General features: G+C 37.5%; 3 protein-coding genes across 3 annotated transcripts in view; 2 read left to right on the top strand and 1 right to left on the bottom strand.

The window, feature by feature from the left end:
- LOC140232755 (uncharacterized) overlaps window positions 1–23767 on the top strand; it is a 50258-nt gene extending 26491 nt beyond the window's left edge. The window contains exons 4-13 of the mRNA XM_072312869.1: window positions 152–243; window positions 905–937; window positions 3132–3221; window positions 4852–4962; window positions 6135–6161; window positions 8846–9016; window positions 9724–9782; window positions 20646–20752; window positions 21615–21739; window positions 23583–23767. Coding sequence (XP_072168970.1) covers window positions 152–243; window positions 905–937; window positions 3132–3221; window positions 4852–4962; window positions 6135–6161; window positions 8846–9016; window positions 9724–9782; window positions 20646–20752; window positions 21615–21739; window positions 23583–23767 — 1000 coding nt within the window. The remainder of the gene's footprint in view (window positions 1–151; window positions 244–904; window positions 938–3131; window positions 3222–4851; window positions 4963–6134; window positions 6162–8845; window positions 9017–9723; window positions 9783–20645; window positions 20753–21614; window positions 21740–23582) is intronic.
- Window positions 10310–12097, top strand: LOC140232703 (putative nuclease HARBI1). The gene is made up of 2 exons (XM_072312822.1): window positions 10310–11155; window positions 11927–12097. Exons 1-2 carry the CDS (start codon window positions 10310–10312, stop codon window positions 12095–12097), a joined length of 1017 nt encoding a protein of 338 aa, XP_072168923.1.
- LOC140232578 (uncharacterized) lies at window positions 12403–19418 on the bottom strand. The gene is made up of 3 exons (XM_072312674.1): window positions 19288–19418; window positions 17199–17313; window positions 12403–15902 (listed from the first exon to the last, which is right to left on the bottom strand). Exons 1-3 carry the CDS (start codon window positions 19343–19345, stop codon window positions 15437–15439), a joined length of 639 nt encoding a protein of 212 aa, XP_072168775.1. The 5' UTR covers window positions 19346–19418; the 3' UTR covers window positions 12403–15436.
- Window positions 23768–25107: the final 1340 nt, after the last annotated feature.

Genomic DNA, 25107 nt, shown 5'->3' with positions numbered 1-25107 from the left:
GAATTGATTTAAACGCAGCGGAGTATCTGAAAAAAAGTTCTCCTTTTGTCTGTGCAAGTCTGAATTCTCAATGTAATTAAAGTTTTGTTTATTTTTAATTGTCATCCCCCCCCCCCCCCCGATCGACGTGGCTCTGTTGCATCCATTGCAGAGGAAACTACGTGGGCCAGAAGCCGTACACGACCGGTGCAAGCTGCACAAAGTGCGAGAGTGGACAAGCTCTATGCCAAGATAACCTGTGCAGTGAGTTCAGTCGTTTGAGAAGAGAAAAAAATACATCATGCCACCGGTACATCATGCCCTTGTGTCTCTCAAATTCATCCTCTAACAACATTTAGTGTCGGAGGAAAAAAAAAACCCAACTTAGCACGGAATTCCAGGAAATGCTGCAAAGTGCTTCTATAGAACAATAATGTATTAAGTAAACAAGGAGGAAAGAGGACTTTAACTACTTTGATAGCTACCATGCAGTGATAAAAGTTTTAAACATAATGTTTCTTCAAACCGAACAGCAGTAACGAAACTCATGTACAGCTTCTGAACAGCGTTCCCGCACTTTTCTGTAAAATTGTGTAAAACATTATTAACGATTTAACAAAAAGAATGTGAAATATGTGAAATGTTCGCTCACCAACCACTCGCTTTTTAAGGTCCTTCACCAGTTTCATCTGAATGTTCGATGAATCGCGTGTCTGTCCTTAAGAAGCCAATGTACTTTATAGGCAATGTCAATTGAAACGATTTCATTAAATATAAACATTGTAATGTTTCTAAGCTAACTTGTTGGTGCATTCAAACTTCAACCTTGCATTCTTGGTGGATATGGGATAACGATTTGAATTGTTATACATTTTAAAATTCGAATGTTTTGTTTGTTTATTTCTCTTGATTTTCGTCCGTTCAGCCGATTGTTCTCCGTCAACAGACGAAGGTTGTGGTAAGTGTTGCAAAGTGTGCTTAATCAACGCTATATCTATTGTCTTTTTAGTGGAGAAATTCATAGTAAATCAAATGATGTTCTCCTTATCGAAAACACTGAGTTTCATGCCAAATTCCAAGTACTCTGCGTAACGATTGTATTATCATTGTTAGGGTGACGCAATAATTATGTTAATCATCATAGCTACATTATTCAAAGTTTCTGACATTCCCCACTGAAGCGCACATGGGCGTATAGCTTTGACCAGAACCTCGACATATACGTACCACTGAAACCGGAAACATGAGATGAGAATGATAATAATGTTTATGATAATGATGATGATGATGATGATGATGATGATGAGGATAATAATAATAATGATAATAATAATAATAATAACGATAATGATAATAATAATAATAATAATAACAATAAAGCCATATTCATGCAGGGTAGCCTCCTGGGTCGAGAGGGACGTGTATTATGGGTAAAAACATCTTGTTGAAGCACATAATCACTGAGAGGGGATCGAACTCGGGTCTTTCAATTGGGAGTCGGGAGTCTTATTCACTATGCCACAGATATTGTATGAATGTTGGCGCCATTGCAGTCAAGAGAGAGAGAGACAGACAAAAAAATATGCCTATGCCTGCAACGTAAGAAATTTTTAGCTTTCAGTCCTTTGTCCTTGAATGAAAATTAATCCGCTTCATAATATATTGCTCGTGAGAAAACATCTGAAATATCTCTGGAATACTGGAATAAAGTTTTGGCATCTCAGACATAGAGAAGTGCAAAAGAGCAGTGGTGTGATTTTAGCTTCTTTTGCTTTCTGTGAATGATTTGACCCCCCCCCCCCCCAAAAAAAAAAAAAAAAAAAAAAGAGGCTGTTTTGTGGGACACAGAAACTCTAGAAGAATTAGCATACAGATTGAGACCGAGATACACAGTCAAATATTATATATGGTGGATGAATTTGGTACCTGTTTGACATCTTAGACAGATGGCCCCAATAGGTAAGATCTTTAACATATAATTTCTGTCTAAGGGAGTTTGTAAAGCAGGAGGACAGCTCGTCAAGTTATAATGACAGGTTTTACTGCACCACCTTTTTTAGACTTTAGCGTAAAACTGACCAACTGCTTTAATTATTTTCAGAGCATCAAAGCAGAAAGTTGGCAAAAATTGTTGTTTCCTTCTCACATTTTGTTTAGACTGTCTGGCCTTTTCACTTTCATATGTTCACAGTCCTGTTTACCCTGAAACTTGATATACAGCACTCGAAGATGGATAATATGTCCTGTATAAAAGTGAAATTTCCTCTTTATTATTAACATACAAGTTTACCCATATCTAAAATACCATTCTCATCTCCTCAAAAGCAATAAAAACCTACATTGCTCATAAAAGATTTGTGAAAGATTTGCTTGCAGTTTTCACCCAATTCATGACACAAGGGATGTATGCAAAGTACCAGTACCCCTAATTTTACACTGATGCATGCAATCCCAAGCAGATATGTATATACATTTTTCATTTCAGCACATGAGAATCGCACCAAAGAATTCTATTGAGAAGAAGAAGTAGAAAAAAAGAGGCATGAACAAATATTGCATTCTGCAGTGCACAAAACCAGACATATCAGAGATCCTATCCTAGATTATTATTATTATTTTTTTATTAATAGGAAAGAAGTGCAGATGAGATCATAATCCATATATAAATTTTATGAAATCAGATAGCGGTGTAAACACATTTAATGAGGCGGAGTATCATGATTTATAATACAATATAATAAGATGAAGGAATAAATTATTCTCCTTTGGGGTGAGAACTTTGTGTGTGTGTGTGCGTGTGTGTGAGAGAGAGAGAGATCACGCACTTATTTTCGAAAAAAAATAATGTTATTTATCTCAGTGAAAGAGTCATATTGTATTTCAATTTTGCTCTTGGTCCAAACACTGTGCTTTAATGCACGAAGTTTGTCTTCCATGTATACAATCTCTTCTGAATATTATGCGTCCATGCATAGTAAATAGTTTGTGGTGCAACCATATGAAAAGGATAGGTATTATCTTGTTGCACCCCCAAAAAGTCAGCACGGATTTTGATGCATTGCAGTCGGGACTTATAGAGAGACAATGAAGTTTTAGATAGGAAGATTAAACGTACTTCATACTATCAGCCACCTATCTATCTTTCTTCCCAGAATGTAAGGCGGTCTGCAACAACTGTGGCAGCCTCAACAACGACTGCTCCTGTACCTGCGCAGACGGCTGGTATGGTACTGACTGTGCAAGTAAGTTCTCGTTCGTAAAAACAACAACAACAACAACAGCAACAAACAAACAATTAACACACACACACACACACACAACAGGAAAAAACACCTACCGCTGTACTCTGTTGTCTGTATTATCATGTAATTCATTCTAACATCTATAATATGACATCAATAGGATTCATAAGAACTTTCGAAATAGCACATTACTAACCAAAAGTGATCTGATATTGGACAGTCTTATATACATCAAGAATGTAAAGTATAACCATGGTGTGGATATTGAATACTTGTTTTTGTAGGACAGCAACTAAAAAGTGTCTGCGCACTACTTTTAATGTATACTTAATTGTCACGATGGATACTAAAACCAATTAGTCTTCGCATAGAACACAGATGTCGTGTACAACCAATGTAATGCAATATCTGATAAGTCTTCTTTTTTTTTCAGATAGACGTAATGTTTGCTTTATATACAGTGTATATATAGGAAATATACGATACATTCCGTGGTGTATTCCGGGCAAATAATACCAGGTACTGATTAAAAAAAAAATCATTTCGAGTTTCTGTGGCTTTCTAGTTGTACATGAAATATGATGATACAACTGTAATAGAAGATGAAGCAGTGCGATGAAGTTTTGTTAGCACCGTAGGCTTCGATCAAACGTGCCAGATTGCGGGTTTCTAACATTTTTGATGAGATAATGAGAAACTTCTTAAGAAATATGAAAGAGCATGTAATTCCACAAGGAATCCAACGTTTATTTGATGAAAATTGGTTTTGAGATGGCTGAGATATCCAGAACAGAGCGATCCGAATAAATTGTGGGACCCACCTTTTATTAATATGATTGCTTTGTGTTACTTTGTTTTTGGATGTCTCAGCCATTCCAAAACCGATTTTCATCAAATAAGCTTTGAATTCCTCTTAGAATATTGTATGGTCTGTACTATTTCATAAGTGGTTTCTTGTTGTCTCGCAAAAAGTTAAAAGCCCAAATCTCATCTCCGCCAATACTGTACCATCCCTTTAATTCTCAGGAGGGGATGGGGACTGGCAATAATATTTCCACCCCCCCCCCAAAAAAAAAAAATAAATAAAATAAAACAAAACAAAACAAAACAAACGCGTAAGTGCCATTCCCTTTACAGTATGTCCGGAAGTCCAGCGGTCCATTTGGCCCAAATGCAGCTATAATTTCTGAGGCATATTGAATTGTGGACGATCATCCATAACGAATCATTATGTTTGACGCCAACACGAAGGACGGTGACGATGTTTGTTTGTTTGTTTCTTTATTTTTTTTTTCAGCCGTCCTAAAGTTGAAGCTCGGGTGATTTCATCGGGATAGAGTGCTACGCGGATATAAACAATCGAACTCCAAAAACCACTTGCCTCATCAAACAGTTTGCTTTTAATTCGCAAAACCCTGATTATGTACTATATAATTGGCTGATATTAACCACAACCGATGAAAATAATTCTTTTGAGGCGAGGCTTTCCAGATTGAGGTGCTGTGAATATGGAGTAAGAACGAACATCTCCGGGAATTTATTTTCACTTTTTCTAACGTTTACATATTGACGAATTGTTTACTGATATATGTAATAATACTAGCACCCTCACGCTTTCTCCCTACAACAGCGCCATGTGAAGACACACATGAGAACTGTGGGGCTAATCCCGGCTGGCCAGTGTCGTGGTGCGATCGCAGTTACGTCATCAATGGCTGTCCACTCATGTGCAGTTTATGTAGTAAGTTTTATTCGCCGTTCCTTTACATAAAAATGCTGCCTTTCTATTTATTTATCTAACGATCTTTACAATGTATCTATCTTGGATTTATTAATAAGTATCATATATATTGTGAGAAATAAAGGGTGTTTAGTTTTGTTTTGTTTTTCTTGGCTTACTCTTTTTTTTAGTCGCATGTTAAAATACCTCCGTTCCTAAGACAACAGATCAAAACTTAAACAGAAGTATGATTTCTCACAGTCTTGAATACATAAAATGTGATGAACACGAATATGCACATTACTCGATGACGCATGCGTAGTAAATTTTCAAAGTCTTTTCCTCTTAACGTATTTCCCTGCTCTGTTGCAAACTCATAACTCGTAACCTTACTTCTCACATTAATTTGTTTCGAATAATAAGGGAGTTCATGGTTAGCGCATGTCTCATTTGACCCCTACACCACAGACTTTCAAATAACATGGAAAGGACCTGTGACAGAGCATTTTTGCCACCTTTGTAATCAATGTCAATGAAATGCGTGTGCAGCTTTTGTTAAACATTATTGACGAATCACTTTCACCTGTGCGTTCTAACAAGGTGAAACACACAACTTACATTCCAAATCCTCATTTGCCTGAGGATTCTTTTCGTTTGAAAGTCAATGGCAAATACACAAACATTCTCATTTGACCTTTATTTTGCACATGCGCAAATCGCAACCGTGAACTCCCTTATTCCAACACAACACAAGCTTGCTTTTAAGTAGGTTCCTTTATATTTCCTTATAGCATTCATTCTCATATTCCAACTTTCATAGATCGACCACTATGTTTTATATGTTTGCAATATTCTATGTATTATGTCTCCTAGCTGGATATCATGTATAGGCCCTATTTTATTTTGTAATATTATGCCTCTCAGCTGGATATTGCGCATTTTTTAATTTTTTCATATAAAGTATTTTTTCATTGAGAAATATGAAAATAAAATTGAAATTGAAATTGAAACATGACCACGTGACTACGACAAAGAGTTATTTGGCTGATAAGTGTTTAATCCCATGGAAAACATTAATATATTAGAGTGAAAGCGTTGATGGGTCTGACTTACCAAACACCTCTCCTACATTGACAATGAATGTTACGTCTGTTCATCTCTCTCCCCCTCCCCCCTTTGTTTTGCACATGTAGACGCAGCTGATCCAAACTTCGTATGCAGTGAGTATGATTATATAGATTTTGATTTACTGAAATCCAATATGAACGACATATCTGAGAATTGAATGTTATATACTGACTAAATATTGCTTCAGCTTTCTGCACATATCAATGTCTGTCTCAAGGGATTTCATCCGACTTCTACATATCGCCCACTCGGATGGCGTTGGGTGACAGGTGTTATCCCTCGGCTAGCCTCGAGGAACAGTCGTTTCGGTCACTCTAAAAAGTAGCATTCATCAACTAATAATCTTACAACAATGATTCCATTGTTTCATCCAATAAGATTCCATTCGGCTCCCAAAAGCATTGACAATGTATAAATTTTGATGAAATGAAGCGTAGAATTCTCTGATATTGCTGTTTAATCGTATAGGGTAACTTTACTGCATTAAATGCATTCAAGATTTTATCAAACTGTTTCTATACCACAATGATACCATGGAGCTACTTTGCAGCTCCATCGAATGATGATACTGAGAACCAAACAGTATTGTGAGAAGATCGACTACTTCACAGGTCTGATCAGTCTCACAGTATCCAATGATTGTCATCAGTAACATCGATCACGACAATTGGTTGTGATTCAATATCATCGCTTTGTCTCTCACAAGCAAGAGAGACTAAACAATAATTGAACAAAAGTTTCAGTGGTTGTCTTATATACATATTTATCAGATATTTGTCTGGTCAAACGAGAAAGGAGAACTATCTGTTACACTTTCCTTCGGAAAGAAAAACGGTCGTGTGGAAATGCTTACCGACTGAGTGGTGCCTTTCTTCCCAACACAGCGGCAATGACAAAGATACCCCGAGATAAAATCTAAACCTTGTAAAGAAATGCCTACACAGTTTTCCCCTTGATATTATTGTGCAGTTTGTTTGCTGTAATGGTGCCTTTCTGTCGTGGTATTGTTTGCTGTGATTCTATTTTCAATCCATATACATTCTGTTGAATGAAAGTCGTTGTCTATCTGTTTCACAAATGAAACATTTACCTTTTCGATTTCTCTTTCTTTTGACGAATTTCAGTTTCACTGTTATTTTTGGTTATGTATTGGCGTTGATGCTTGAAGTGTTGTGTATATAGTTGTTACTTAGCAATTACATCGCTTTGCAACCTTTTTGAATGTATAGTATATAAACAATATATAGTCACGCGTATCTCAACCGGGATATTATATGCATGTTTGTGTATGTAACACTCCACCAACAGTTAACTCATTTCCTCGTCACTTCATCATGAGAGGAATAAACATACAGACAGTAGAATTATAGATGTAGCAACCGTCGTTTGGTAAAATCTATTTATTATTTCGTAAATTTTATCTGAAAGAACCCTTTTTTATCCACAGAAAAGTTGTATTACGTCAGAATCTTGTATAACCTAAGCGTCTCTGAGTTTTTCAGAAATAGTGCCAAATAATTCTCTTACTTCTAAATGACTTAAGTGAATTGAATAAAATCAGAGGCACAGAAAGAAAGCAGATTCATGAAAACCTAAGATAGATTAGGAAAAGTTTCAGAATCTTACATTTTACGTTAAAGGGATGACACACATTAAGTATTGTAATGATTTTATTACTTTACAACACCCGTGTTGGTTTGTACACAAGATGATAATTGATATGATTATATAATGAACAACTTTTTTTTTGGGGGGGGGGGAGGTGGATGGTTTATCTGTATACTGTGTAGCAGATAAAACCTCTGTTTTCCCTCTATAGAATTCATCGGTAGGATGTTATTGCAAGGCCACAATATGCGATATGCAGGAGACATTTTACTCTAGATGTCAACGTTATGATTGAAACAATTGATTGAGTATAGTTTATAAGCGTGCGGAAACTTGATCTCTCGATGATGACAGCGGAATGATCAAAGAGTTTCTTTATAAAACTAGAAAGCATCCTTCCGCCACTTCATAGTCTTTCTTTCTTCCCTCATTCCTCCATTTCTTATAATTTAACCCTTCCTCCAACTTTATTCCTCTTTCTATTTTCTTACTCTCTTCCTCACACTCACTCATGTACTCCTGGTAGTCCTTAGACTTTTCTTGGATCATTTAATTTAAACGACGGAAAAATATTTTTCATTTAAAAAAACAATTGAATTTCTTTGTAGATTTTCTTTGTGACTCAGTAAACCTACTTTACTAACAATAACGATTCCCCCGTATATACACTACAGATGTAGAAAAGTTTTGTGGTCTTCTGGATCTTCCCGATACCCGGACGTGTCTGTCTCCCCTCCCATCTTTATACTTACCCCTCTCCCCCTAATCTGCTCCCCCCCCCCCCGTCACTCCACCTTTTCTAGCAATACATCTCACTTAATACCTACCAACCCGACTTTCATGTAGCTGCAACCCTTAAAAGGCCAGCAATGTGGCATTAACAGATTCACAGCGGAGCGCCTGCACTTATCATCAACACCAACTTATATCATGCACAGAATCGTTTAAAAGAGAGAGAGAGAGAAAAGCATATGCGCTGTTAAGCGCATAGCTTATTTTTAGTCTGAATTAAATAAACAACTAAAATCTCGACATTCAGCGGAAATGACATCGACGGCACAAAATCCAACAACTCGCGTTGCAGCCACGGTGAAGATCAAGACGAGTCATCGGACCACAGCGCGAGCCACCATCTCGACCACGCCTCCGACAACCTCTCCCAATGCAGTTCAAACCACGGCTGGCGTTCCGACTACTGCGGCTGCTGGTGGCTTGGCGACGACAGAGGGCGCTGCCTGCTCCATTACGAGTTGTCTGCACGAGGGCGCTGGGCCAACACTGGCACCCCAAAATTGCTCGTGCGAGTGCGTGGCGGGTTATTACGGTGACATTTGCCAGTGTACGAGTTCTTACCCTACTTTATATCTTTTTTTTTTCTGTTGTTTTCTCTCTAACCCTTTCATATTTCCCCTCAGTTTCTCTTCTTAATATATATATATATATATATATATATATATATATATATATATATATATATATATATATATATATATATATATATATATATATATATATATTATATATATATATATATATATAATTAATTTTTTTTTTTTTGGGGGGGGGATAGGATACATTATAATTCCTTTACCGTTCTTCCTTGTCATGAATACCTATTGGGAATGAGAAAAACTGCATTCTAATCGGAAAACAGAGATTAGCAGCATCATGTCTTGAAAAAAGACAAACACATACTTCAGTTCAAGACCAGCTGGTCGTGTTTTTATGCGAATAGCATGGATAACCTCACCTTCATTTAGCTTGCTTTCATTTCGTTTGCTGATTTCAATGTTATTCATATCAATTTTTTTTTACGCTTGCTCCTATTGGTTTTAGTTGTTATCTTTGCGGTGTCATTGGTTTTATTTTATTTTCCACATTGCACGCATTTGCAGATGTCAGTGGTGCTGTGGTGTGCGTAATCTTTGCATGAATGCTGTGTCGACTGATAATAATGCATGAAGTCGCAAACTGCGCTCTCTATTTTGTGCATATTATTTTTGTTGACAATAAAAGTAACATCCCTTTGATTCGTGGTTTCCTTAGATTCTGACATACAGGATGAAAACGGCGTACTTATCCAACTGAACGAGGATATAACTAAGGTAAATGCTGACACTGAAACTCGATTGAATTATGTAGCTACTATTTTATGTGTCTATCAATATCTCAATCTGTCAGTATATTTCCATTAAAGTCCTGGGCCGGTATTCCATAAACGCATTTAAGCAAGAAATCTAAGCATATTTGCTTATATTCAAGCAAACCTGCTTAAATAGTATGAAATTTTGCTTAAATTGTAAGCAAGTTTGCTTACAAGAGAATTTAAGCAAAATCTCCCGATAAGCACTTTTGCTAAGACATTTTGCTTATTGTGAGCAATTGTGCTAAGCCTTTTTACTTACAATGAGCAAATTTGCTTAAACTGCGTATAAGCAACTTTGCCTAAACACGCTTTGGTATTCCATAAACATCTCAAGGTAAGTACTTTTGCTTAAATATAAGCCACCTTTTTACTTTGCTTATCTTTCTTCTAGCAGTAAGACTTATAAAAAGAGTGTTCAATCCCACGTAAGGCCGCACATGCAGTTCACGATTGACGTGTTGAATAAGGCATAATTGAGAGTCTGTGATGGCGGCTTTTCTCCGCATTCACGATCACGTGAGGGATCGCAGACAAATCGCCGCAAACGCACGCGTTCACCCGCTTCAGATTTATAACGACGTAGAGCTGATACAGAGATACCGTTTTTCGAGAAACGGTATTCAAAGGATTGAGAATCTAATTCACAACGACATTGTTGCGAAGGCAAATCGAAACCACCCAATAGAGCCCCTTGACAAGGTATGCGCTGCTCTTCATTTTTTCGCAACTGGATGTTTCCAGCGAACCGACGGCGACACTCTTCATCTGTCGCAGGCATCCATGTCAAGGTGCATCGCCCAAGTCAGCGATGCCCTGTCGAGACGCCTACCAGACTTTGTCCGTTTACCAGACGAAGATGAAAGAAGAAGATCGAAGATGAGGTTCTTCGAGATCGCGGAGTTTCCGGGGGTGGTAGGCGTGATCGATGGTACTCATGTTAAGATTATTGCTCCTACCGAGCATGAAGACCAATTTGTGAACAGGAAGAGATACCACAGCATCAATGTGCAAGTCGTGATGGATGCTGAATGCAAGCTAATAAATATCAACGCTTGCTGGCCTGGAAGCACCCATGATTCCAGAGTCCTACGGGAAAGTAGGCTCGAAGAGCGTCTAGAAAACATCGATGGCCATCTCCTCGGGGACAGCGGGTATCCTCTCCGCCCATGGTTACTCACTCCTGTATTGCGCCCGCAATCTCCGGAGGAGGAGCGATATAACCAGTCACACAGAAGAACACGTACTTTGGTAGAGAGAGGTATTGGGCAACTCAAGAGACGATTCCATTGCTTGCATGAAGAACTCCGCGTGCACCCTTCACGAGCAAGCAAGGTAAGTGTAAACTGCTATTCTGCCTGTGAAGATGTAATTGTGATTTGTGTATGGTGCTTTGGTTAATATCTCAGTCTTATTACTGAGCATCCAACTGAATTAGGCCTACATCGTCACCTTAATTTCAATATACATATTTGTACTTTCAAAGTGACCCCGTTCTGTCAGGTCTTTAAGCGTGCGCAGTAACTTGATCCGCGATACTGCGCATGCTCAGATCATGTTTTTTTCTCTTTGAACGTCCGCGCGTCTAAAATCTAAAGCTCCCTATATATTATATATATATATATATATATATTTGTCGTCGCATTACGTGTATCGCATATCTAATTGTTTTGAATTTGTACAAATTATCTGTAGAAGGAAATGCGTATCACATGTGACTCCTTTACTATAATATAACGTAGTCTTCGGGAGCGGCAGTTTCCTCTCGGTATGTGATATACTATATATAATTATGCGTATATATACCTGTATATACACATACAATATATATATATATATATGCATATAGGCATATATATATATATAATTTATATATATATATATGTGCATATATTTATTCATTTCAAGAATATAATACACATAATTTTATAATATATACCATCATTTCGTTCTAGCCAAGCATATGAGTATATAAAGATGTAATAATAATATTTGGTCCTTAACAATCTTTTCCTTGTAATGAGTGTTAGTACAGTGTTTACCAGTGTGTTACAAACGGGATTACAATGAATTTTCATTTCTCCTTTATACATGTGTTTGTTATAGATCATTGCTAGCTGTGCCGTTCTCCACAACCTGGCTAAAGATATGGGCATGCCCGATGTAGCTGACCTACTGCCAGCATATCCCCAACCTCCTCTTGAAGTTCATGCAGGAAACAACGCTGCTCGAGCTCAAGAATACAGACGGCGCATTATCCAGGCACACTTTAGGTAGTCATCTTTTCACACGTCGTGAAGGAAACCAAAACTCTTTATATTCAAGTTTGATTTATGGCTTAATCATATTTTTCATCTGCTTCATTCCAGGCCTAATTCAAATTATATGTTGGCCTGATTAAGAAAAACGTTCAAGATTAAAAGTATGCACAATCATACATGTATCAGCCTTGACACAAAGTTTTTGGTTTCCTTACAAATGAACAAAATTCTAATTCTCTGCAAACACTCCAATTCTCAATTTCTTCTTTTACAAGACAGACATGGAAATTCAATCAATATGAAAAATAATCATAATTTCTTCTGTCTTATGGTAGTACTTTATTAGATTTCTTCCTCTTGAAGCAGAATCTTTCTGGGCATACGTCGTGCAAGTGACAAAACATAGTATGAATCAGGGGCGGATCCAGGAATTCCGTAAAGAGGGGGCGTGTTTACAAAATTAAAGGGGGGCGCACGCACCCCTCCCCCCATTTTTTTCTTTTTATTTCTTTTGTTTCAACAAAAAATAAAGGGGGGGGGCGTGCGCCGGTTGCGGTCCTCCCTGGATCCGCCCCTGTGAATGAAATCTCTAACTTCCTTTTAAACTGTTAGGATGAGGCGAAAATTGAAATGAGGATGGAAAGGCATATATAATGTAGAAGCTGTTTATTATCAAACATTTTCAAAAGTAATTATGATAACCTGCTAGCCTTTTAAAACGTTTTTCTTCCAAACACAACTGGCTGAAATAATTCCTCTACTCAACCATTCTCAACTTGATGTGAAAGAATCAATAACATTGCCTGGAATAAGACATGTTGACTGAAAAGAATAAAAAAAAAGGGAGAGAAATTACATATCTTAACTTTCCCTATGTGTATTATGAAGAGAATCACTCCATATGCACATGACCTCACAAATGTAGCCCTATATCTTGACAAATAACAAAATAACCAAAAAAAAAACTCAATTCTGACATAAATGCTACATCCGTTCCTCTTTACATTTAAAGGTGAACAGGTACAAGGAGTGTTCCTAGTCAAATCACTGTAAAATAAAAGTCACAACAGCATACTGCTATCATTATTATTTACAGATTTCATTTAATACCCGAATACATAACATGAATGTAAAATCAAAGCATACAAAAGATAAAATTTATATGGTTATATACATTTTGATAGCAAATCCTTTGAGTTTTTAAGTATCCTGAAATTTAGAATCAAAATTTAATCTTGAAATGTTACTGAAGGTTAATCACTTCTTTACATTACCTACAGCACTTCCTTGTACATGTAATACATGTACAAACAAGGAAAAGTAGAAATTACGCGGTGCGTAATATATGTCCCCGCCAGAAGTAGCATTTGTAGCAAAATGTACAATATACGTCAGAAATCAAGGTCAAAGGTCAAAATTCTGTGTAGAAGTTTTGAAGCCCTCACCTTGAGCCATCAAATAAAGTAAACGGAATCTAAATCGGGGTAGAAATGGCGAAGGAGTAGCATTTTGTAGCAAAATGTACAATATAGGTCAAAAATCAAGGTCAAAGGTCAAAGAAGTCAAATGTCAAAATTCTTTGTAGAAGTTTGGAAGCCCTCACCTAGTGCCATCACATAAAGCAAACAGAATCGAAATTGTGTTAGAAATGGCGAAGGAGTAGCATTTTGTAGCAAAATGTACAATATAGGTCAAAGGTCAAGGTCAAAGGTCACAACTGAAATTCTGTGTAGAAGTTTCAAAGCTCCCATGCAGTGCTATCATATAAAGCAAACAATCAAAATTGGCTCATAAATGACAGAGAAGTAGCAAATTGAACATTTTGATCACACACGGACGCACACACAGACGGACGGACGGACGGACACACACACGTACATGTACAGAGCCCGTTTCATATTCCCCTGCTCGAACTCGTTCGGCGGGGACAATTATGTACAAATTGATTAAAATGTCAATACGTTGAGATAAGCTCACAAAAACACATCAAAAAATTGTAGTTTAGAAAGAGACAACCATGACTACCCTTGGCTATTAACAATTGAAATGGCCTAAATGCATTATAAAATCTATGCGAATTACTGCTTATGTAATCTCAAAATAGCCTGAACCATATCTACCTCATAACCACAGTCATGAGTTTTGACAAATAGCAAAGGCTAAATATGAGATTAACATGCATTCTCAAACTCATGAATCAATAATTTCAAGTATTAATAATAACATGAATGTGATCCATTTGCAAGGATCAACATTCACACTTGCCTGGTTTCCCAAATAAGTAATATCGCACCTTGAGAAAGTCATCATCATCAGATTTGAAATAGTTTCTGCCCCATTACATAAAGTAAAACTTGGACAGTACATTACTAATCTGAAACAATGGAAGAGTTTTTGTTGGGCACTGCCTATGAATAATACAAAGCAGCAATAGAATTGCATCTGTGGAGACTTTCTCTTTTCCCCATTTTCCTCCATCGAAATTTGAACAATTCATTTCTTTGTGTGTGTGTGTGTGTGTATTGTGATGACCAGCTTTGAAACAATGTGTGTTGGCACATGGGTGAATTTGATGTGGCATGAATGTTCAAGGTTATGCCTGATCTATCATGCCAATGTTATTCTTTTAGATAGGCACCAAGAAAAAAATACAAACAATCAACTGCCATAACAAACTTTTCAGAAATATCACATTGTCGTACTCTTTGGGCAAATTACTATTCAATACAGCAATTACTGTTGCAAACACCAATAACAAAAAACTTTCACCAAAGAAGTTTTGACAATTTTTGTTTTGCATCGAGCAGCAACAAAACTATTCAGAGTGCTTTGTCAAACCTCTGTAACACCATAAACTGTGCTATGAGCTGCTTAAAGGCAAGGTACAGGTTAGGTAGAGATGTGGCTTCAGGTTTGCAATGTTTTATGATGGTGATTTTTTTTTTTTTTTTACATAGTGAGAAATCACTTATGAAATATGGAAGATTACTAATTCTAAGACAAATTCAAATGCTATTTGATGAAAAGTGGTTTTGAAATGGCTGAAATATCAAAATGAAATCAATGTTAACGAACCCTTATATTGGTATTGCTTTGTTTTACTTTGTTTTTCAATATCTCAGCCATTTCGAAACTGATTTACGTCAAAGTAACTTTGAATTCCTCTTAGAATAATATGCTCTGAAATATTTCAAAGATGTTTCTAAGTATTTCACAAAAATAAAAAGCTGTTACCTCATCTCAACTAATACTATGTCATCACAGAGAAGTATATTTTCAGGCTCATTACATTACAAGAATTTGTTCCGTTGCTTGAAAACAAAAATGTAACTTCTCAAAAAATGTTGAGAGGGTTTCATGCATCACCAAAGGTGCACCCACTAAGGTCGATCAATTCCGTCTTGAATTGTTTTCTCTCTTCCAAGTCTGATTTGAACTTTTGCATTTGCAACAGAAGAAATTCCTTTTGCAATTTAATGAGGCTTGCCTCCTCTGCCAACTTCTGTTTTTTAGCTACCATCATTTCCCTTTCGGCATTTAGCTTCTTGACCTCAGCATCAATGTATTCATGATAAGAATCACCCTTTCGCTTCTTTGCAGATGAAGGCTGGTCAAGGCAAATCCTGGCAGGCCTCGTCAAAGGGGGTGAGGGAGATGAGGGTACAGAAGATGTTGAAGCCCCCATGAATGAAGATGATGATGGTTGAGTTGCTGTGAAAGGAGGAGCTGCAGCTGCTCTGAATCCATGAGCTGAAGTTACTGTTGCGGGAGGTGATGCAGAAGAGGGCCTAGTAGCTGTACGTGACGGTGTGGAAGATGAACTGCTGAGAAAATTACAAAAACAGCAACAACACAGCTGTCAATGATTGAAAATAATAAATACTGAAGTACTTCATATACTTATCTGCATATAGTTTATGATTTTGTCTTGCACAAGAAACAGTATGCCAAAAGGTTTATGTCCATGTATGTTTGACGTGAAATATCCCGGAATGATATTGTGTACAGAGTCAGAGAGTGTACTTGATTCATGGTTGATGCAGTGTGAATTGATTACAATCAAGGGAGGAGCATATGAGAGCATACTTTATAAAAGTCTTGGACCCCAACAATTTAAAACACTCTGCTGATCACACATCACTATGATTGGGTGGAAGGACGGGAAACATTTCATGGATGCAATTTAGGGACATCAGACATGTGAATACTCGGGATATAATACTATAACTTGCGTGAAGGGCTAATAGTTTTGGGGGAGACGAGGCTTTATATTTTTATCCTTGTTTTGTAAGATAATGACAAACTTTATCAAACGAAGAAAGAGCATTTATACTTATTTTAAAAGGAAATCAACTCAGCAATTTCAAAACTGATTTTTAACACATTCTATGTAATAACTTTGAATTTTGCTTAAAATTGTTTTTTATTTAACTTTTCATTGAAGATTTATAGTGAAAAAAGAATTCATTGCTGAAAATGTAACTTAATTATAAGAATTTTGTTTCAGAGACAAGTGCTCAAAGGGCTTTAAGGCATACTCTTATTTTTTTTACCCATTTCAATGATACAGACAATATACAATATGTATACATGAGTCTCTTTTTTAAGTTTATGCGCACACAGTACAGTGGAAAATCGATCAACATGTCATCAAAAAATTTATGGAGTAAAGACTGCATGGAAGTTCACACTTCTCTATGTCCTTCATGACAGACATCCATTTCGTAATCTATTTGATATACAGCCATAATAACATTTTTTTTTCTATCTTTTATAGTAACTTTAACAAAATAGTTCACTATTGTACAACAGAATATAGGTCAAACATGTCCATTTCTCTTCAAAATGCATGAATGTTGCATTAATGTTGTATGGCATTTCTTGACAATAGTTCTGCAACCACCTTTCTTCTGGACCAAATAAAAAATAACAAGGGGGCAAGGCACAATGGTAGAAAAATTTACTTGTCAAACCCTAGCCTCTAAATCTGCTTTTCCACTTTCTGTCTCTCCAATCAGTATTGGCCCCTCTTCCAAAATCATGGGTCTACCACTGTTTTCACCCTTTCTGTTTGCCCTATAAAACAAAAAAGAAAAAAATTAGGGCATATTGCTAACCTGTTAAGAGAATCTGCGCCACCGTTGATTCCAATGATGGTAGGAGAGTCTTCCCCGATTATTGAAAGCAACCTTGCATCAATGCCATCCAGACCTTTGTGCGGGGGACCACCACCTCAAATGGAAGAAAAAGAAATGTTTACACATTACAATATTTTATAGGTTGGTCACTTATTGTTAAAGTCAAATAAAAAATAAAAATAAAATATCAAGTAAATGACTTTAAAATTTACTACAAATTGATTCTTACAGTCTTTGTCTTACTTAGTCTGGAGCCTATTGTGAAAATGCACAAGCGCAGACACACATACACAAAAATTTTCCTTTTTCCACTTTAACATAGAGTTCTACCTTAGTGAATAACTTACTGTATTTATCTTGATGACTTGCCACTTTTAGTTATACCATAAGGAATTATTATAGAGACTAGTGATGTCGATCCTATACAGTTTCTAGTTCTATATGCCCAAACAATGCAGAAATCTTTAATAGTCCTAGATGACATACATGTATGATGTTTGCAGAACCTCACAAAGTATGTTCCTAATGTACACCACTGTAGTGTAGTATGGTAGCTCCACATCAAAACGGATCAACCACCCTTTTTGAAACCGACCGTATAGTTTTGACGCACAGAACGTTTAACGTTAGTACGCACTGCACTGCGCACAGAGAACATAAAAATGTATTGGCTTTTACTGTTAGTGTTGATGAGGATGTGTGGGAAAATGTGAAAATTCACTGTTAAGTAATGATTTTAATCAAGGAGAAAATTTGGAATGAATATTTTTACTGAATCGTCATGTAGTGTGAATGCATTTTATAAAAAGCTTCCTACAACAATTACACGGTGTTCAATACAACTCAGTTTGTGTGCCTTGTGAATGCAAAAACAGTGGTCGATCTAAAAAAAGAGTGGCACCATGGGAAGCTGAAAAGAGGCCATGTAAGTATAACGACGATATTTTTTGAATTGAAACTTGGATTCTTGGAATTGAAAAGGGAACGGCATTTGATAGTGCTGGATTTTCTCAACCACCGTTACGTGAATTTCTTATCATTAGATCAAGCAAATAAAAATTAGGCAGTGGATGAGTTACTAGTACTGGTACTAGTAGTAGGACCCACCATACTATCAGTACTGGTACAGCTGTATAAATTTTATGCAATTCACATGCAATCTTACACAGGTTAAAATCCGTCCAGCCGGATGAGTTTTTCTCTTTATCATTAACATTGTTACATTAACGTTAAATAACTTGTTAGATCTAACATGTTAACGTTAGGTCTTCTAGGTCAATCATTTTCTTTTTGATATTTATACGGCTCTCCTACTTCTACGTAGAAAACCTATCCCCAACAGTCAGAAGATCAGACAAGATCTTTTGGTCAAATGCAGTGACACACTGAATTAAAAGAAAAAAAAAAATGTTCACACATCTGCTTCATAAAACAGCTAGCCACGATTCAACATGGTATAACGGTGTACACCTCCTTGATTGTACTAACGAACGTTAACAATGCAGGCATCGATAATGGACAGCCTACGTTCAATACTGTAGTAGATACACTGTAGTAGTAATAACAACCTACGACGTTACAGCAGATTCACGTACTACAGTACTAAACTACATGTAGCGCAAAGACAAGCAAAATTGTATCGGCATCCAAGCATAAGCATTTAACTTAGCTTTATTCGGTAAAGCTGAAGTGTTCACTGCCATTTTCACGACGCGTCAAATGTGGCATCTAGTAGATCTAATGGCTAGTCCGATCCAGTGTCTTGTACAAGCACTCTCGTTCGATCGTACACACACGTACACACACTCCACGTACACGTACAAAGCATGCTGGCATCGTATTCTATTCATCGTGAAATGCGCAGCTGAGCTTGCATGCATGCATGCACGACGCAATTCGGGAATGCCGCGCGGAATTACGACGAGTCCCGACACTCGCAAGAAGTCGAAACTCGGTCGTGCAGCGCCAGCTACGTTCGACATATTCCTCCATTTCTCCATCACTGCAGTTTACGTTTCAAGAAGTAGACAAGAAATAAATGAAACATATTAGTGAAATGTCGACTTACCTGTCTTTACAATATGTTTTCTCTCTTCCGATAGATTCCTTTTCATATCTTTAGCCATGTTGCTCCATTTCTTTCGAATCTGGTCAACTGACCTGTGCACTGCCGGATTTTCGGCATTTATTTTCGCCGTTATGCCGGCCCACACGGCTTGCTTGTCGGCTGCTGTGACTGCCGATCCTAGTCTCGGTTTTAAGATGTGTTCATTTTTCTCGTATTCGTCTAAAATGATTACTCTTTCTCTGTCTGAGAAATTGCTGCTTTTCTTTTTCTTTCCCTCCGTGGCCATAATGTGAGTTGCAAGGGTCATTCAGTGATATGTGATGCGATTCTATTATTTTCATCCTCTTTAACACGCAAATCTCCATAGACAATTCCTCGCACAAAAGAGGAACATTTGGCTGCGTCGGGAGGTGCGCAATATGTCGTGACGTCACGTAAAGTAAGTACTTTTGCTTATCTGTACCTTTCGTAAGCCAATCAAAAATTGTTTTTGGAATACGGCTAAGATTTTTTTCTTAGCGTAAGCAAATCGGTAAGAAAATCGGCTTACTGTAAGCAAAAGTGCTAAGAAAACTTGCTTAAATTAAGCAAACCTCCTTAACTGTCCAAGGAATGTTGCTTAAGGCGCTTGCTTACGTAAGTACATTTGCTAAGACAATTAACTTATTGTAAGCAAATTTCCCTCAAATTTTATGGAATACCGGCCCTGGTAGTGTTGGGGTTCATGGGTGGCCTGATCCATTCACTGCCCACCGAGGTATAGCATTCAAAAACCACAATATCAGTATAAAGCACCGGTCAGCGTATTTACAAGTGCATCGAAGCTTACACCCATCGGTAACGGTCGATTCTAGTTGAGATTCTGTGGTTGCGTGTGTACTTACACAAGAATAAGTAATAAAGTTGTACACAATTCTTCTACGCGAATATTTTCATTCTCGAATATACATGTATATCCGAGCCGGGTCAGCCTTCCCACTTCTCACGGTATGGAGGCCTATCCCCCACCTACCTGCATGGTCTAATGTCTCCGAGCTATTCCGTTTCTGTCTGCCTACAAAAATAGCTTCCTATCTATATCCTTTGTATAACTAATTACTTTTATAGACAGAACATTCCTTTTCTTCATAATCATTATACTGAGTTCCCTCTGCTTGCTAATAATTTTCCCATGACTGCACTAGGCTCCATGAGATAAAGACATAGTCACTAGTGCATTCAAGTTTCAAACGAAAAGATGTGGCGTTGAGTCCTCGTGAATAATTTCTGCCAGTTGTGTTCGTAAGTTACTCAACAGTGTATGATATCGATGTTGTATTATTCCCCTTTTTGTGTCTGTTTGTCACCCATGATTACAGTGGGATGAAGTGAAAGCTGCCGTACTGAGTGAGTTCAGAACGAGCGTGGTGAGCTACTGCACTAACGCGCCTTCCGAATGCTGCCCTGCACTCAACAACACGGTCGTGTGAGTAGGTTTTACTTCCTGTTTCAAAAGCAAGGAACTGGCAGATGTGTTGGGAAAGTTCAACAATACCAAAACATAGTTCTCAGAAGGGCTAAAACTTCATCTTCCACCATTTGAAATTTGCTCTCAATACAATGAAAGGATCTACCAAGAAACTTGTATGGTTGACGCGAATCGCTGATATATTGACTTGTTTTGGAGTATTTTGAGATAAAAAAAAAAAGTAACATTAATTTCGATCGTTATGTATACAACTTTTATCTTGAAGCGCCCTCCCCATTCAAAAGTGGATAGGACGAACTTTACGTGAATATCTATCGTGCATTGGCAATCGTATTTCCCATCAAGCTGTATGCGTTTCACTCTATCAAGGAAGATCGATGCATTCTTATGAGGCCCGCTTGCAATTTGTCAATTGTCGATAGTCGACTATTAAAAATTATTTAGCAACTACGAACGATTATTCTCCGAGACTGCAGTACTTCAATGAACTTTTTTTCCGGTTAGGTTTTCGTATTTTCGTCGTTACCCAAGTGAAATCGCGCTATTAAAGCGTTACTTCGCACATTTCTTCTTTGAGCGAAACATCGACAGTTCGGCAGACATTTCAAGTTAAAGTACCAAGTAGATACACTAAGAGTTTTTGTTTTGTTTTAAATGACGAGCTGCGTGATAGACGGACAATTCGAGAAAATAAGAAGATTATAGACAAACAAGGTAGATTTATAGTGAAATGAAAAAGAGCAAGAGAACAAAGACGAGTCAAGAATAATTATGCTTATTTCATTCAAGACCTTTTCATTTCTTGCCATCTATTGCTTCCGTGTGCTGAGAAATCGTCCATTGTCTCTCTCATATACAGTAATTTCTCGCCGATGGGTCTTACGCTCAACCAGGGATACCCCATGGTTGATGATACTAATCCCTCGGCCTACTGGATTCAAGTCACTGGTATATCGCCTGTAGCTGCTGGAGTTTGTCAAGCTGGTACGTTTAGCAATAATTGTTTCCCTCGTTTTCACGTTTTGAGGAAGATGGTGCTCTCTAGTGTCTAGCCTGCTTTCCTGATAAGCCTGTTTGGAGGTACAGCATTGTACCTCAAGTGCACATTGGTACAAATTATCTTTCTTTTTTCTTAAGTTGTCATTTTTAAAGATACATAATGAATATAAGCTTGCCCGGCGTATTGCAATCACGTTCAAACAAAGGATGAACTCACGTAGACCAGGGCCCCGTTTCACAAAACTTGTTATCAGTGACAGGTTGTCATAGTTGTTATAAGCTACTGAAATCCTTGCATCTGATTGGCTAAGAGCAAAATTGTCACAGAAATGTGGCAGTTGTCACTGCACAAGTTTTATGAAATGGGACCCAGGTGACCAGAATGGTCCATCAACTTGGGTAAGCATCCATTTCATCACTTTGCAGTGAATGTACATTGTATTAGTAACAAACTTTTTCAATTAATATTTCCATATAGTATATGCTTGCTGTCGGGTGGGTGTACTGGCAAGCGCCATAAGGATCACATGGATTATTATCACATCATAGATTCCTATCTTAGTGTATTTAAAACCAACATATATCTGTTGGTACAAAAGACATTTTTCTGCTTGTGAACAAAGAGGAACTGTGAACTGGCTATTAATGGTCTAGTTCATTGGTGCACTCGAATCTGCGAAATACTCCTCCCACCACCATACTTATTACACACACACACACACACCCACTTTCTACGGTCAATACTGTAAGGACCTTTTTTTTTCACTCATTGTAAACACACAAACACAGACATGCACACCCACACACACATGCACACCCACACACACACACACACACTCACCCAACACACACACACACTCACACACACAATACTGTAGCGACCTTTTTTTTTCACCCATTGCTACTAATGATCAGCTAAATACAAGTGTACTTTTCTTTACGATTTTAGCCCTTGATTTTAGCCGTCTATCCTTGTTTCCACGACAGAAGTATCCCATAACTCTTAATTCCATACATGAACTTCCAAATTGGCAACATATTCGTTTGTGAGTATTTCTGGCAATGGAGCATGCACTAAATCCATATTCTTGCTACAACGACAATGAAATTTGTAAACATCCGATGTTATGGTCTTGTCTACTAAAGGATTTCTTAGGATTTCTTTTAAGTCAGAGCTTTTATTCTATAGAGTATAGCCTACTATTGTCATTACCCTACAGTCCCCTATACCAATGTCATTCTACTAGTATATAGGTTTGAATAATAATATTGTTTTATTTGTCAGTAATACTGTTTTCTTGGGTTTGATATCAGTACTAGCTGAGGCAAATTATTTCCTATTGGGCACCTTTTTCATAAATACAGCAACCACAGCATTCCAGGCCGTATTGACATCAGAATAAAGAGGAATATCATGGACGAAACTGTTCGTCGTCCTATGTTTGTTTTGGACATGACCTACCTGGGAATATTTTGACCATAAGTCATTAGTTCGGAAGCTAAATCGTGTCGGAAAAGGTCGACCTTCTGAAAACAAACGAGCGCCCTTTGTTTAGGACGAGAGGGAGAGAAGGTGACTTGAATAAGCTCATCGGGATGTCAAGGCACCTGAGAGATTTTAGACATGTCCCTTTCTTCCTTCTCGCTCTTAAAATAAAAAAAAAAGTTATCGGGCAATTAGTATCATTGCTTTCCCCTCACGAACAAGGCGCCTTGGTTAGTTCCGACATGTAGCCATCTTCTGGAAATAGTTTATCCACTGTCAGCTTGCAACGATGACGCCATCCCAGAATACTAATACAATGTAATCGTGTTCTCGCCCCGGCAGGTGATGGTAAGATGATGAACCCGGATGTTGTGCTAGCCGCCATCAAGGAAGATACTGCAGCACTGGAGACGAGACTCAACGTCGATATAGGAGAGAGCAAGCATAGCAGCGCCACCACGGTCCTGCTCAGCATTCCTGCTTCCGTTCTCGCACTAGCCATGGCGCTCTGGATTCCTCGCAATTGACCCTTGACCCGACCACCGATTTGAAAAGTGTATTACGAATTCAGCCATTTGTACGTCTCGACTGTGATTTGACGAGGTTTATGCATTAAAAGGGACAATATCGTAATCATCCCAAGGTAACGCTCGACGAGCTAGTTGAGAGAAGTCGCTTTGAATCGTAGCCGAGGAGCGTCATATGGGGTCTTTACATCGAAGATTAAAAAAACAAACAAACAAAATCTCTCAGGAAGAGTCCATAAGCTGAATTTGTTTACTCCGTCACAAAAAGAGGAGAAAATAGCCATAAACTCCTCATGATCAGTCTTGGGTTTAATTCATTTTCTTAGAAGAGATTTTAAATCTGAGTTTGTTTGGGTTTTTTCACATCTTTTTCTTTACATTCTCGGGTTTCATTGATTCTCTTGGGAAAAGGTTCAGATTTCAGTATTTTTCTTTGTAGCGCCAATGATATATTCGTGAGTGCAATTTCTTAGAGTTTGTCAATATTTAACAATAAATAAAGAGTTCATCTCCAAAAGGTGCTAAATCCACTTTTGATGGTAAGAAAAAAAAAAATCACACCTGTATTTTCATTTACATGCTTCTATAGTGTTTCTATGCAATGACTTTATGTTTCATGATAGTACTCCATAATGGAATCAAAAGAATGAACCTCGGAAAAGTGTACATGTCTACTCTGATTTTTAGAGAATAATATTTCTTTGGATGTTGTAGATTTAGCATCTTTTGGAACAAACATTGCAGCACAAACATTTTAGCAAGGTGATATATGACACGTAAACGTTGTTTCAGTGACTAAACTTAGTTTCTGATGAAGTGCTATCTTTACACTCCTCGATCCTGTTTGTTCCATCTCCACCCCCCCCCCAAAAAAAAAATGTCCCTACATAGAAATGAAACACACAGGTTTCTGATCGGATCCTGCTGGACTTAACACCTTTTAGAACAAAAGGCATTATACATGGCCTGATTTCTCATAAATATTTCAATATTTTGAAAAGTTTACTGTGTGGGACTACTTCAAATGAATTTATTTCTGTCAAAATGTCCACTATGATGGTAAATGGAGTTAGCACCTTCTGGAAAGGAACCCTTCCAATACAATTTCAAGACAACGAAGTCGTTTTATTTGCAATCTCCGATATGACTCCGAACAGGAAATAACCAAATTTTCTACTGTCGATAATGTTTTTTTTTTTCTACATGTTTTTACTTCAAATGAATGGTTTACAGTGCCTTGTCTTTTTACGTTGGGATATTTTTAAGCACAGCTTTCGTTCCGAAGCAATGCAGGACTAACAATAAGAAGGAAGTAAGATTCCTTGTGTATGCCTTCCACT

Source organism: Diadema setosum, chromosome 9 (genome assembly GCF_964275005.1).
Source record: "Diadema setosum chromosome 9, eeDiaSeto1, whole genome shotgun sequence".
Classification (NCBI taxonomy): domain Eukaryota; kingdom Metazoa; phylum Echinodermata; class Echinoidea; order Diadematoida; family Diadematidae; genus Diadema; species Diadema setosum.
Note: the sequence above shows the minus strand (reverse complement) of the source record. Positions and strands in the feature narration are given on the sequence as shown.

Excerpts from the sequence above, each read along its gene's own strand:
- LOC140232703 (XM_072312822.1), top strand. The coding sequence starts at position 10,310 with ATGGCGGCTTTTCTCCGCATTCACGATCACGTGAGGGATCGCAGACAA. Across the intron at positions 11,156-11,926 it reads ACCCTTCACGAGCAAGCAAG|ATCATTGCTAGCTGTGCCGT; the intron begins GTAAGTGTAAAC and ends TGTTTGTTATAG.
- LOC140232578 (XM_072312674.1), bottom strand. The coding sequence starts at position 19,345 with ATGGCTAAAGATATGAAAAGGAATCTATCGGAAGAGAGAAAACATATT. Across the intron at positions 17,314-19,287 it reads AAAACATATTGTAAAGACAG|GTGGTGGTCCCCCGCACAAA; the intron begins GTAAGTCGACAT and ends CTTCCATTTGAG. Across the intron at positions 15,903-17,198 it reads GGCGCAGATTCTCTTAACAG|TTCATCTTCCACACCGTCAC; the intron begins GTTAGCAATATG and ends TTTTCTCAGCAG.